We start from the raw sequence: 14,539 nt of genomic DNA on the forward strand, positions 1-14,539 counted from the left end.
ATTAACTTATATATAACAGTTTATGTTTTTAAGTGCAACCTTTTGTTTTACTATTACACTAAAAATTTGGTTTCTTAGGAGATGTCACTAGTGGGACACTTGAGAATATAGTTGAAGATGCCTAAATGAGAAGTTGTTATTTCAAACATAGTACAAGATCAATTCCTGGACAATGGTTAAAAATACCCATTTTTGGGGATGAATTTGCTCAAAATACCCATTTTCAAAAAATATGCTGAAAATACCGTTTTGGTTACGCATTTTGTAATTGGGTAAGTGTAATACGCATTTGAGAATTGGGTATGTAAGAAAATTACTAAAGATAAGCATTTCTGATTTGGGTATTATCATTGGGATACTCATTTGCCAAATGCGTATCACAAAAAAGAAAAAAAATAAAAACTGGATACCCATGTCAAATGGGTATCTAGTACAAAACAGGATACCCAAATGGCAAATGCGTATCCAAACGGGTATTTTCAGCACTACACTACCAGAATGGGTATTTTCAGCATTTTGCCCCAAAAAATGTTATTTTTAACATTCTTTCATCAATTCCTTGGGAAACACTACTAAAAGACAGCAATTTTTAGGAAGAAACGGCTACCACTTTGCACCATATACAGTCTTAAACTAAAGTATTGTAAAACCAGTTGACGGCTATGCCCCAGACAATAATTTTAGGAATTCCACGCAATCATATTTACAAGGTAAACATAATACAGTGTTAAGAATACACAGTGTGTTGCCATCTTCTGTTACTGGAAGAGGAAATTTGGTAGACATTTTAGCAAGTAAAATAGACAAACATTTCACCTTCAACATCACAAACAGAGAAGTCTATATTGTTGGGACAACGGTTTATGTCCACATGTGAGAGTGGAATCTCCTATGGAAACTAAGAACTCTTCTATTACTGTGCAAGTCATTGAAATAGTAGTCACTCCAAGATTGACAGCTAAGATAGAAAAACAGATGTCAAAGATTCAAACATAGAAAACAAGGACTCACTTAGCATAATCAAGCCAAACTACTAAATTTATAATATTTGAACGCATAGAGAGCATATTTAGCTTATGAAAAGAGAAAGAATCCTGTAGAAAAATACGAACACGCTTTTCGCAAACCTAGTACACCAATTACTAAACATAACAACACAAAGTACCTTGGTCGAAACGTTAAATAACTAACTGAACAAGGCAATTTTCTGCCAAATCAATTCACACTAGTCAATCATTCCAGAAAAACAATATACAAACCCTTCGAATGCTTGCATGCATTTCAAGCTATTTGGTTTATGTGTAACAGTCAGCTGAACCACAAACAGGGTAACTGTAAGGGAAGTATTTATTAAGGAAATAATGGATACAACAACAGGTCGCATGATGAGTCAATATATCTATGATAGTAGCTTAGTGATTTTAACGATACAGATCTCGAGAGAAGGCCATACCATCGCAACATCTGAGCACTCACAAGTCAAAAGCTGCACCTACAGCTTGCTTCCAAAATGGGAATGTTGCATTTCCAAAGAAACAGTCATGGAGTAATTGCTCTGTATCCGTAACTTCTTCCGAAAGCTCTACATATTCTTCACTTATCTGCGCTTTGTCAGGTAGGTATATAGCAGAAAGAAATGCATCAGTTGAATAAATAGCAGAAACAACACAGTTTAGGAACTCAAAAGTAGCTAGCAGCTGTTTCTTAAGGCATTTAATGTTGTTTCTCGTTAAGGGAACAGTAGTCTAAGCAGTGAATACTGTCTGTCTTTCACTTCCATATCCTGAGTTTAGCTTAATGTATAAGCTTGTGTGCACATTCGTGTAATATATAGTTTCTTATCATCCATAGGGGTTGCAAGATTCCAAAACTTACAGATACTAAACCCTAAAAGCATTTCAAACTTCAAATAGATAAAATAAATACATTTGTATTATCACAGCAAGAGAATCAAATCAAAGCAACGGAATCTAAAATGTAACCGAAAAACAATTATGAATCAAAATGAAAAAAAAATTGTATGCGGTGAACGTGGATCGAACACGTGACCTTCAGATCTTCAGTCTGACGCTCTCCCAACTGAGCTATCCCCGCAACTGTGATTCCCCTGCAAATTTATTTAAAATAAGGCAGATACATTACCAAGGCAGATAACAACATATGCTGCAGCTCAAAAAAATGCAAACCTGGTTTTAGTTCACAAATGAAGAAACCAGATAATGTAGCTTAGATTATAGTCCTTATCAGGGTGGAGGAGTTTCTTCTCATTTATAGGAGTTGCAAGATTCAAAAACTTACATATACGAAACAAGAAAAACATTTCACACTTCAAATGGATGAAATAAGTACATTTGCATTATCACAGTAAGAGCAATTCAAAGCAACGGAATCTATAATTAAGAAAATAACAATTATGAATCAAAATTAAAATGGAAAAGTAATGCGGTGAACGTGGATCGAACACGTGACCTTCAGATCTTCAGTCTGACGCTCTCCCAACTGAGCTATCCCCGCAACTGATTAATTCCTGCAAATTATTAATCAGTAGAATCTGCATATTTGACTACGGTAATCTGTAGGCTTCAGAACATACAGATGCTATGAATCTTGCAAGGCTTTCTGTCTCCAGCATGATCTAGTAAAGGCGTAGACTTCAGATAACACAGATACTATGAACCATAAAAGGGCCTGTGGTTTCAACATTATCCGGAAAAAATGTAGCCTTAAGAACATCTACTGGAAGGTAAAATAAATCATAATCACATTTCAAACAAATAATTTTAGTAGAATATCTCATCAAATATGCGGAGAGAAGAAAGTAGACGTCACAAAATATATTTTATTAGAGATAATCGCAACACTTAACATCTGAACTACAAAAAACACGTTTCTATGTTATTTTCATTTTGGCACACACCCATAATCGTTAAAACTTAAAAGTAATTCTTAACAATTAGTTAAAAAGTGGTTGTTTTGGAGAATACGAATCTAGACAGTACAACAAAGGGATGCAAAACATTACAAATTCGGTAAGAAGCCTACTTACATATTTTAAACCATGTCAACAAGTAATTAGGGACTTGATGACCACCACAATATGACTATATGAGGGACAAAAACAGCATCATTTATCAAAAACCCGCCCATCTCATAGATACACATGAATTCGGAACAATAATTACCAATAGAGATATCCTCTGTTAATTTACAAAGGAGCATTTTGTCTCGTGTTTAGCTTCCTGTTTAGCAATTTTTTTTTTTAAAAAAAAATATTCTATTCCCGAGGGATAGTCATTACTCTGAGCATGATATATAATGTTAAATTGCAACATAACACTAAATTGATTCGTTGGAAGATAACACCACTGAAAGACCGGACTTCCCACAGATAAACAATTTACAGAAACAAGGAGATAAGATTTTGAAAGAAGATATCATCAAGAGAGTGAATGCTACAGTTTACATGAATCTCCATTGTGTCTTTGGTAGTAGTTATCCATGTATGATACATATACAATATTGAGAGAAGACAATACCGTCACTAATTGCAGCTCCACGCTGTAAAATCCAAAATGTTGTCTGCTGCCTAACAAATATTTTCAGCATATTGCATTTCCTAAGAAACATTCATAGTGTGATTGCTCAATCCCTTAAACTGCTTCCAGAAGCTCTTCGCACTCTTTATTCTTCTGTGGCAGCAGACAGGAAAACATGAGATTTGTTAATTAGAATACGAATGCTCAGGAGTTCAATTTCATAAATTAGAGATAAGTTTGGGAAATTTGTTTTCAGCATATAGTAATAAAATTCTTATAAAAAACCACCGTGACAAAAGAATGCACTTAATCGATTGCCTTCATTCGCATTCTTACTTCGATTTCCAGTCACATTGTTATACAAAAAGCTCAAACGGAACATTCCATCATAAGAGAGTATTAATATCATTCTGAGGAGAATCTAAAACCAACGCTCAACAGCATGCAATTACAAAAACCCTGAACTAAATACAGATTACGCGAGATTAACAATTCGATGGCAATTGAAACCATTTCAATCAGCTAATAAAAAAATACTACGAAATTTTCTACAAACAGAAGGTGAACAATATAAGATAACCACTGCATTCAAAGCAATCAAATAAACTCGATCAGGCGTAAAATATTACATTACATAATATACTGATCAAAATCGAAACAAAATCGAAACACAGTGGAACAACTAAGATCATTGTAACAACAAACATGTGAACATCAAAAATATTTAATTAAGATTTATTTTAAGCACGAAATGATGCTACGAACTTCACTGACTAAACAGCATAAGCATAATACACTATCAAATTTAATGAAACTAATGAATAAAAATTAAGTTATACTCGAACTCGAACACGAAATTATAATATTGGAACCTGTTATTACTAAATTAAGACCGAACTAATGAAGTTATGTTTGTGATCTTACAGCTCTCATTTCTCTCATTTCTGTAGTCAGGAAATTTAGGGTTATAAATGTGAAATTTTACTGTTGTGGAGACGAATAGAAAATAAAATTTTAAATTTGTGCTAATTATCAGGGGAGGGGGGTTTTAATGGATTTTAAATGTAACTAGAGTAGTTCTGGGCAGTGGGCAGATGCCCGCTTAACTAATTTTTTTTAAAAAATATATATATTTTTTAAAAATAGTTTAATTAAAATATATATTAATATTTTAATGACTAATAGAATAAAACTTAAAAATAGTAGCACACAAAAAAATAAATATTGATTATTAACTTTCTTTTAAATTTAAAATATAAAAAAGAATTGATGAATATTTATATAAATAAAATAAATTTTGATAAAGATAAAATTAGTGGATTAAAGAAAAATATTGTAAATTATAAATTTAAGAATATAAAAGTGAGAAGGAAAGAAAATAGTAAAAATAGAGAATAGAGAGAATTAGTGGAGTTAATAAATGATAGAAAGATTTTAAAAGACAATTAAATGAGTAAAAAATTATTAGTGGAAAATGATATTATCAAATTGATAAGAGTTTGACATCTGTAATTTGATGTCTGTTAAAGGAAACATTAGCTACTACTTTATTTTAGTATAATGAAGAGTAAACCCATTTCGCAGGTATATTACGAAGTATCATCTAATTTTGAATCAGATTCTCTCATCACGGTGCAAGCTATAAATTCTTCCTCAGACAATTTTTTAGAAGTGGGTTTTATCTTGGATGCCTGCCGTACTATTTTTGCTTCTAGACCAGGCTATTCAATCTCTTTTGTTAAAAGGCAAGCGAATAGGGTTGCTCATTTAGTAGCCAAATTACCCTGTTCTCTGAATTGCCAAAACTTTCTTACGCCTCCTTCAGGTCTGTTGTTGGAGGCTCTTGTGGCTGATATTTCTGAGTAATGCAATCTGCTTTTATTCAAAAAAAAATTGCTAGCTTCTGAACATATTTTCAGTTTTCGATTTGTGTTTTATCAGACGATTTTTTATAATTTTATAAAAATTGATTGATTTATCGTTAATTTATTAATGATTTAGCAAATTGGGCAAATAGTTTTGGCTGCCTTATCACTGACTTATAGGTGATTTTTGAAAAATAGGCCAAATTTTTATAACATAGAGTAAAAAAATTAAGAATTAATTTTTTTTAAATATTACTACCTCCATCCCTCTTATTTCTTTACATTTTTTTCGCATGCTTTACATGTATTTTAAGACAACTATATAATATAGTTCCGGAATTCTTTTTTACAATTTTCTTTCTTTTATAAAAAATTGAGTATTATATTTTTATTTAGAAGAAAAAATTAAAAAAAATATATGTAACTACATTTAATAAGAGAATTAAAGTGTGTGCCGAGCTCCCGTCCCCCAATATAAAGAATTGAGGGGGACAGAAGGAGTAGTAATTTAAATGCTATTTTAGTATTTCAATTAACATTGCTGTTTAGTACGGTTTTAAATTTGAAAGAAATTTGAATTAAAAGAAATTAAATATTGCATGATATTAACTTCGTCTCCAAATACATGTTCCTCCCACTTTTTAGGAAAGCTCTACAAATAAATTTCAATTTTTTTCTTTTTAAATTATAATATTATGGACTTAATCGCATGAACTATAATTATTTTTACAGAAAAACGTAAACTAGCACTTAAATGATTGAATTATTTTTAGTATTGAACTTGTTCAACAGAAAAAAAAACCTGTTTACTTTTTACTCTCTAGCCAGGAACAGACTAGAGACAAGCCAGTCTAACCTGAGTACCAATCTGTTCAAAGCTTTAATAATTTACAAAATTATTAAATTTAATAATTAATCTGTTTAATGGAAGCCTAGATGGAAAGAAAATATGGATTCAAGTCCTCATCCACATTATTTCGTTTTTGCAAGTTAGACATTAGAGAGGAAATTCTGCGTAAACAAAGAGCTGGGAAACTTTGATTGAAAGTTTCACATTCAAAGTGCCCTTGTCAGACGGTAAATATCAAGTAGTTAAATTTCTTGATGATAACTTTGATAGAACTATGATCTTAGGAGGCAGACAAAGCAAGACTGGTGCAAGAAACAGGCTTACAGCTAAGCAGATAAATAATCGATTCACTAATCAAAGAAAAAGAAATTGGCGAAGTTGCCCCTCAAATAAAAAACGCAAGAAATAGGTCTGTTAAACCTCACCACCGCTGGCTAACATATTTCCTTTGTAACATATCTTGATATAATTTCGGAAGATGTAATGCAGTTCAGACAAACAGTGAGTGCCTCAAATAGAAGTCAGCAAGTCACAAGAATTGCTCGTCCTCATTCTGAATAAGTCAGCAAGTCACAAGAATTGGCTCAAGATGAATATTGGAAAAAAAATCAAGAGGAACTTGCAGCATCACATATTTAATAAAGCAATTATTATCTTAACTTTTTAGTTCTAATCTGCCTCAGAAGAAGCTGGTGGTACACTGGCACAGTAGCACTAAGCAAAAGCAAGGATCAAGGACCACAAAGAAAGATTTTTGAAGCAACTAAAGGTCCATCAAACAAATACATGAGACTAAACATCTGGAATTTTCACAACCAAATGCACTTTCTTTTTCTATATCTTTGTTTCTAGGCGGACATGGTAGAGTAAGGAAAAGGTGGTTCTAGTCCTTTTGTTATATAGGATCTATGTAATAAATTCTACAATGCCTGCATAGAGAAAACAGCAAGGAAGAGCTTAAACTCTTTTAACCTTTAACTTGGGGTTGAGTAGAGGAAAGTTGTTGCTGGGCTTGAACTTTCTGAGGAACCTTGGACGCCATAGTGCGTAACTGGTTTGCTACTTCCGTGAAGTTCGGTCTTTCCGAAGGCTCCGCAGACCAGCATCTTTCCATGAGTGATCTCCACTCTGGGTCACAAAATTCTGGTACTGGGGGTCGCAGACTGTTGCTCACAATGCCACCTGTTATATATACATACAAGGCACTTGTTATAAAATTGCTTACACTTCTTAATTAAATGGTACAGAAACATTCTGCATCTACTCTAATCATGTTTAAAAAATTACCAATAATAGCTCCATAATGCAGGTCTTGATATGGCTCTTCTCCAGTGAGAAGTTCCCACAACACGATGCCAAATGAGAAAACATCAACCTACAGTCATTAAAAATCATATATACACTTGTTAAAAGAATTCTTATGAAAAGGTTTCTATTCGAAAGAGTTCCTCTTTTTTTTGCAAGGGGGGGAGAGAGACCTTCTCAGACACAAGGCTACTGCTACCATTTAGAAGCTCTGGCGCCATCCAAGGAAGTGTTCCTCGTACCCCACCTGAGATTAGTGTCTGGCATTTTACCTTGGAGAGCCCCAAATCACCAACCTGGTGAAAGCCAAAATTAGAAACCATTCACTAGTAATATCAAAATGGTCTGTTGATAGTCATTTTGCCACAACTGAACAGAAAGGAATTTATTTAACAGAAGCACGCGAGGACTAGCCTGACAATGTAACTACTCCATGATTTAACTTACATCATCGGTCTCTACCAGTTTAAAAGATACTCAACTTAAAAAGTAATATCTTCGGCCTTCACATACTTTGAGAAAACTAACTTATCTTAGGTAACTAAGTTGAATAAGCACCAAGAATAATGATGAACTTTAAAGCTCAACAACAATCTGATGGATGAATGTCAAATATTAAATATCTGTTTTAAGAGGCTGGAGAGTTGGGACCAATAGAATGCAGAGTCTGAAGACAGTCTTCAATCCAAAGTCAGAAGATACTTATGAAATATGAATTTTGCTAAGTAAAAAGTAGATGATTGACATGTACAATTTATACACATTATGGCGTCTGTGCACAATTTATCAGAAAAAAATTGGTAAGCCTCTTCATTTAAAAAAGGATTAAAGGAGATTATAAAGATTCTTGTACATGATACAAACACACACACAGAGAATATCTGTATATAATATGATTCAGTTGTAGTGCATGATTTAATCGCCTCATACATAGTTCGTAAATAATATGTTTCAGACTTCCAGTGGTTCAATTGTAATATAACTTGAACAAAAATATTAAAAACATATGATTTCCTTACAAACCTAAACCGAAAGTTTCCGTGACAAAAAAAACAGAAAGTTTCATATAAGTAACCTTGCATATTGGCCTGTGCGGATCACGAAGATTGACAAGCAAGTTGTCACTTTTTAGGTCAAAATGTACTATATTTTTTCCATGCAAGTACTCCATTCCAAATGCAGCATCCATAGCAATCAACAGACGTTTCCGCTTATCAAGGTTCCTAAAGTTGATGATTAGAATTAAATTAGGTGCCAAATTTGTTATGTAAAATTTGAAAAAAGAAAGGATTACGCTAAAAAACTAGATGCGAACAAATTACTTCTCGTTCTTCAGGAGCGCAGTTCTTAAAGAACCGTTGACCATGTATTCTGTCACAGTTGCCACAGAGCCACCAGGACCATCAAGCACTACACCATAAAATGCCACAACATTTGGATGATGCAGGTCTGCGAGCTTGATTGCCTCATTCCAGAAGTCATCTCTCTGAATTAATACAATAGTTTGAGGAACTTACAGAACAGAACAAATCCAAAGCTTAATAACTACTTTGGAAGGATTCTCACCATGCGTTCTTGTTCTGAAGGCTTTCCAGCAAAACACCTATCATTAATCCGTTTAATTGCAACATCCGACCCTCTCCATTTACCATGGTAAACTGTACCAAAAGTTCCGGAACCTAGTTCCCGAAGCTCTTCGAGGTCGCTATTTTTTATAATCTAAAATAGAAGGGCACAAAACATGATAACTTTTAGCTTGTCAATCCAAAGAAGTACAATGAAATGTAGGAAAAACAGATCTCCAACCTGCAAGCGACCGATTCCATCTGATACAGGAAATCCAAGATTTGCCTTCTCTGATAGTTTTGATTTCGTGTCCTGAATATATTTTAATTTTAAAGCAGTGAATACTTAATAATATATATGCTAAAAAGCGTTTTTAGTTATATAAAAAAAAAAGAGGCCATCCAAGTACCTCTACTTTATTTGAATGCAGAAATTCCACATCATTATTCTGAACTATGCCATCTTGGTTGGCTTCAGGAGCAGACACAGAGGGTATAGATGTATGAAGAACAGAAGCAGCTACACCCTCTGCAACAGCCTGAAGTTCCTGCTTGATATGATCCTCCTCTGAACCTTAAGTGATGGAACAAATAAGCTTAGACCGCAACTGCACAAATTATATAATAATAATAGATACTTTATTCATTTAAAATGTGGAAGGAATTCCAAACCTTTGCCAGTCTGAACTCCATCATCTGGTAGCAACTCAGATGTAAAGCCCAAAATATTTCCTGATGGTGATTCTCCAATATTGCCAAATCGATTCTCGCCAAAAGGATCTCTATTTTGGGCCTCTTTTCTTGTAAGGATTTTGTTTGGTCTAGGTGGTGGGAAATGAGTGTCATGCCGTAGATTCCATGGATCTTGGCTACTAAAAAGAGAGTTTGAGGAGTTGTCCTGCACATCTCCAATCCTGTCAGCTGGTGATATATAAGATTGACTGTTCCCATCAATACGGATGGCTTCGACATCACTAGCAATGTTTGGATTGAATTGTGAAGTATCATTCTTTAATTCACCATTAGGTGGGGGTCTTTCTATCACCTGAACTGGATCAATCCCTGAAAATGTAGTTGGATGGCCATAAGAAGTATGATCTGTAGCCAGACTATTGATTCTAGGCCTTTCAAGTGAAAAACTTAAATTACCTAATAGAGGAGGTTGTGCCACTTCATAAGAGCTGGGAACTTCATCATGCGAGCAAGGCACTTCACTAGCTGGACAGTAGTGTATCTCATTCTGTTTGTAACATTTTGCATCAAGATCGATCAGGGGATTGCTAAAAGCATTCTCTACATAGGGTTCCCTATTAGCAATCTGATGTGCCCTACCATCCATGGCATCTTCCTGATTGGAATTATCAGCAGGCGGCATCACTTGCTCATTATCGATAACAACTTCTGAGGGGCGCACGCCAAGATTTTCCAATCTACCGTCAATTTGTCTGAGTTGATCATATATGGGAGAGGACTCTAGTGCACCTTCTTTAGAAACAGGGCCAGGCAACTTACTTGAATTCTCTCGGGGAGATTCATTAACCAAATGATCAGAAGTTTGAGAAGAAGTATCCACAGCAGAAGCTACACTAACTGCTGTGTTATATAACACATCTTGTTTAGCATTATGCTCCCTTGATAGTGCACGCTGCTGGGAGATATTTACCTGGTACAACTGGGGAGCAGTTCCCACGAATACACCATCAGGAGACTGTGAACCACCCACTACACACTGTGGAAGAGATGCCTGAAGATGATTGTGATTGTTTTCTCTTTCAAAAGAAGCTTTATCATCAACATATTGAGGTATTGCAACTCCTACATATGCTGGATTCCTACCTCCATGGTCCAGATAGCCTAAGGAAGTTACAGGTGCCCCAGTAAAATGATTTTCAACGATATCTTCACCCATGCGCCCAGTTAGAGCAGCACTGCTTAAAGGTTGGCCTCTAATCTTATCGTCTGTTTGGAGACTGTGAAAACCCGTGCTGAAGTCAGATGTCGTTGTAGGACTCTCTCTCTGACCTTGTGCTACTGTATCTGAATGTGCGTGAGGTAAAGCTTTCTGACACATATAACACTCCTCAAATCTAGGCAATTTCTCAGCCAAAGTAGCCTGTTGCTGAGGTGCCGAACCATCAGAAAAGGGATATTGATCTGCCTGTGGAGCTTGATGCCAACCAAAACCCCCTGGCATAATGGGGGCCTGGGAGACTTGTGCATGATAGGCATTAAAGTTCTGATCACCAGGAAGTTGGATAGGTCTTTGCACATACTGGTTCTCCTCTGGGAAACGTTCCATTTGAACTTGTTGAGATTGAATAATTGGCTGCACAGCGGTTGGCCTGAGGTTGGCATAGTTGGAAGGAGTCATTGACATGTGCACAGCAGGAATGAACTGTGGATGGGGGGTAATGTTGGCAACGTTATTGTGATACTGCTGTTGAGGGAACACAGGCCTAACTGCCCCCAACATCTGAGGAGGAAATCCCATCTGAGAAGGATATTGTACATACTCGGGACGGTTTAACACTTCTTGTTGAGGATCCACATAGCCCTGAAAGTAGGGTGCACGTGTTTGATATCCCACTTGCTGCTGTTGCTGTGGTTGTAGTTGTGGCTGTACAACAGAAATAGGCTGAGTAGATAAAACTGGAGGATGTGAACTAACCATTTGAATACCGACTGGAGCAGTAGCAGCTTCAACATGCATTGGCAGGTTAGGGTCCACGTAAACCAGTCTAGGCGCAACTTCTTGAGAGACAATGAAATTATTTTTAGGTGATACCCCTCCAGTAGATGGAGTACCAACAAAATCCACTTGCCCATGACTAGTGCCGTCAATAGCCTCAGTCCCGCTGAAATCTGAATTCTGCGTAGAAGTAGCACTAGTCATACTCTCCCTTCTCGTAATACCATCAATAGTTCCACCTACAATACCATTTACTGCCTCAATATATCTCTGACCGTTACCTTTAGAAATCCCCATTTGAACAGCTGCAGAAGAATCACCCTCGGTAGGTGAAAACAAAAATACTCTTAACTTAGCTGATCCATCTGGAGACCTTTCAACCAGTCTCTCATATTCCTCCAACATATTCACTAGATCATCAGGAGATGATAATGTTACAAGAGCATCAAGATCCTCGTCCGGCAACTGATACTTAATAACAACATTTTGCCCATACGAATCAGTCATTCTCTGAACCAACTCATTAAAGCTCACGTTTCTTCTCAAACTAATAATCTTAGTCTCACCGCCAACATATCTCAACACCCCATCATTAGGCCTCGGCATAATCTTTCCTCCATAACTACATAAAAATTTAACCTTTTTCCCCGAAACTGAATCATCCCTACCGTCATCACTAGCCTGATCAGAATTACTACCACCAGCCCTATTTCCAACTTTGGGGCTACTACCATAACCACCCGTTGGAACAACAACCGGAGCTGCAACAACAGCTGGCGAAGCAACAACAGGAGCCCCAATAACAGCAGAAGGCGGGGGTGGCATACGTTGCACCCAACCGCCTCCAACCCCAGTAGCATTCCCATATCCTAAAGCTACAAACCCGGAATCAGAAACCGTAGCAGGATAATAAACCGGAACACCAGAAGGGCTACCGGGGTGGTCTCTCGACGGATTGGCAGCATAAAACCCCTCAATATTTCTACCATTAGTTGTCGTAACAGGAGGGGCAATGCGACAATCATCAACAACAGTTCTAGTTGTATTTAAAGGGCGTAAATTGATCGGAATTGAGTTCTGATCAAAAGCCATATCTTTAATAGTCTATCAATATAGAAAGATTAGAGCTAGTTTGATTAAAATAAGAAAGAATGAATTAATAGAAAATAAAAAGGGCAGAGAGTGATAAACCCTAATGTAATTGAATTGAATGATATATACAAAAAGAGAAAGAGGGCAGAGAGAAATTACCAAATTGGATATGTATGAAGAGGGGGAGGATTAATATTAGACTAATTCCACAGAGTAGGGGAATCTCTATCTGTTTTGAGCTCTTTTTTCTTATATTCTTACAAATTGATGACACCAGGGGGGGAGAGGGAGAGAGAGAGAGAGAGAGAGAGAGAGAGAGAGGAGTAGAGAGATTGCTTTCAGCTTTCCAATGCTGGGGGAGAGAGAGAGAGAGAGAGAGAGAGAGAGAGATTTGGGGAGAGAGAGAGAGAGAGAGAGAGAGATTTGGGGAGAGAGGGAGGGAGGGAGGGAGGGAGAGAGAGAGAGAGAGAGAGAGAGAGAGGGTTCTTTGATTCTGGGGGTTTGCTTAGGTATGAAGGGAGAGAAGGGGGGCAGGAGGTTGGTTGGCGGTGGGGTGCAAGTTTTGTAAATTCAGCTGCTCTCGTTCCTAAATCTACTCTACTCTCTTTTCTTCCTCATTTGACTGCGAGAGAGAAAGAAAGGACACGTGGAAGAAATTGTTCATGCAGAACAAAATATGGTATAAATATTTATGCAAAATTATTTTAAAGAAAGTAATTTATTAATTGGAACTTGTTTTATAAAAAATCGGTAATCGAAATAGATAGATCAAGTTATTGATTTCAAAGTAATCGAAGAATTGAAAATTAATTAAAAGGATTAATATATTTTAATATATTAAGTTATATATAATTTAATATTCTTATTTTATTAGTAATTTATAAATTAATATATATTTATCATATTATATAATTTATAGTTATTTAAATTTAATTGAAATTCAATTGTATATGTAATAGATTATTTGCAAAAAATTATTTAAGAATAATATATAGAAATTAATCGAGTTTAAAAAATCGGATCAATCAAATAACTAATATAGGGGTTATTTGGTTCGCTAATTTCTGGAATCAGGTAAGTATTTCAGTCATTCCAACCCCATACCCGATATTTGGTTTAAAAAAATAAAATATATTGATTTTTGATATCTAAATAGGGAGGTGAGTACGGGGAAGAGGTGTGCGTCCCAACTTTAATTTTATTATTTTAATTTTTATTTAAGCAAATAAATATCTATGTTCAATGCTAAAAGAAATCTATGAACCTAAAATATATTAAAATATTAATTAAATTAATATATTTAATTAAATAAAATTATTGAATTAACATATTTTAAATTAAAAATATTCATTATATTACTTAACCAAACACATGATATCATATATGATACCTACTACTCATACCACTGATTAACCCGATAACACATTTTGAACCAAACGACTCCAGAGAATTAATGGGAAATTTTTAGAACCATCGTGCCACTAAAACAAATTTGAAAATTCTCTTCAAATTTAGAAATTTGTAATACCGGAAGTAAAATGTAACAAATACACAAATATTAGAAATGTTAGAGGCCAAACATTCTAAAAACATTTTTGAGTTTTGGAATAATGGGTTTCTATTATGTTATGTGTTTT

At 35.3% G+C, this 14,539-nt stretch overlaps 1 protein-coding gene, 1 long non-coding RNA gene and 2 other non-coding genes across 6 annotated transcripts; all 4 read right to left on the reverse strand.

Moving 5' to 3' along the window:
- Positions 1-1,242: 1,242 nt before the first annotated feature.
- LOC141711148 (uncharacterized) lies at positions 1,243-2,521 on the reverse strand. The gene is made up of 3 exons (XR_012571245.1): positions 2,187-2,521; positions 2,050-2,107; positions 1,243-1,601 (listed from the first exon to the last, which is right to left on the reverse strand). It is a non-coding gene; the product is annotated as an uncharacterized LOC141711148 (long non-coding RNA).
- On the reverse strand, positions 2,022-2,094 carry TRNAF-GAA (transfer RNA phenylalanine (anticodon GAA)). The gene has a single exon. It is a non-coding gene; the product is annotated as a tRNA-Phe (tRNA).
- On the reverse strand, positions 2,442-2,514 carry TRNAF-GAA (transfer RNA phenylalanine (anticodon GAA)). Its single transcript has one exon. It is a non-coding gene; the product is annotated as a tRNA-Phe (tRNA).
- Positions 2,522-6,987: 4,466 nt separating the features above from the next.
- On the reverse strand, positions 6,988-13,509 carry LOC141713616 (RAF-like serine/threonine-protein kinase 20). 3 transcript variants are annotated; one of them, XM_074517115.1, is made up of 11 exons: positions 13,062-13,508; positions 10,271-12,914; positions 9,794-10,183; positions 9,532-9,695; positions 9,363-9,434; positions 9,123-9,275; positions 8,879-9,042; positions 8,632-8,779; positions 7,730-7,852; positions 7,539-7,626; positions 6,988-7,433 (listed from the first exon to the last, which is right to left on the reverse strand). In XM_074517115.1, exons 2-11 carry the CDS (start codon positions 12,900-12,902, stop codon positions 7,219-7,221), a joined length of 4,149 nt encoding a protein of 1,382 aa, XP_074373216.1. In that variant the 5' UTR covers positions 12,903-12,914; positions 13,062-13,508; the 3' UTR covers positions 6,988-7,218. The 3 variants fall into 3 exon arrangements, with proteins under 3 accessions (XP_074373216.1, XP_074373217.1, XP_074373215.1); XM_074517116.1 differs by having other exon boundaries at positions 9,532-9,689; positions 10,271-13,509; XM_074517114.1 differs by having other exon boundaries at positions 10,271-13,508.
- Between the last annotated feature and the right edge of the window lie 1,030 nt (positions 13,510-14,539).

The sequence above is a fragment of the Apium graveolens genome, chromosome 3 (assembly GCF_009905375.1).
Source record: "Apium graveolens cultivar Ventura chromosome 3, ASM990537v1, whole genome shotgun sequence".
Taxonomy (NCBI): Eukaryota; Viridiplantae; Streptophyta; class Magnoliopsida; order Apiales; family Apiaceae; genus Apium; species Apium graveolens.

Excerpts from the sequence above, each read along its gene's own strand:
- LOC141713616 (XM_074517115.1), bottom strand. The coding sequence starts at position 12,902 with ATGGCTTTTGATCAGAACTCAATTCCGATCAATTTACGCCCTTTAAAT. Across the intron at positions 9,696-9,793 it reads TGGAGTTCAGACTGGCAAAG|GTTCAGAGGAGGATCATATC; the intron begins GTTTGGAATTCC and ends CCATCACTTAAG. Across the intron at positions 7,627-7,729 it reads GTAGCCTTGTGTCTGAGAAG|GTTGATGTTTTCTCATTTGG; the intron begins GTCTCTCTCCCC and ends TAATGACTGTAG.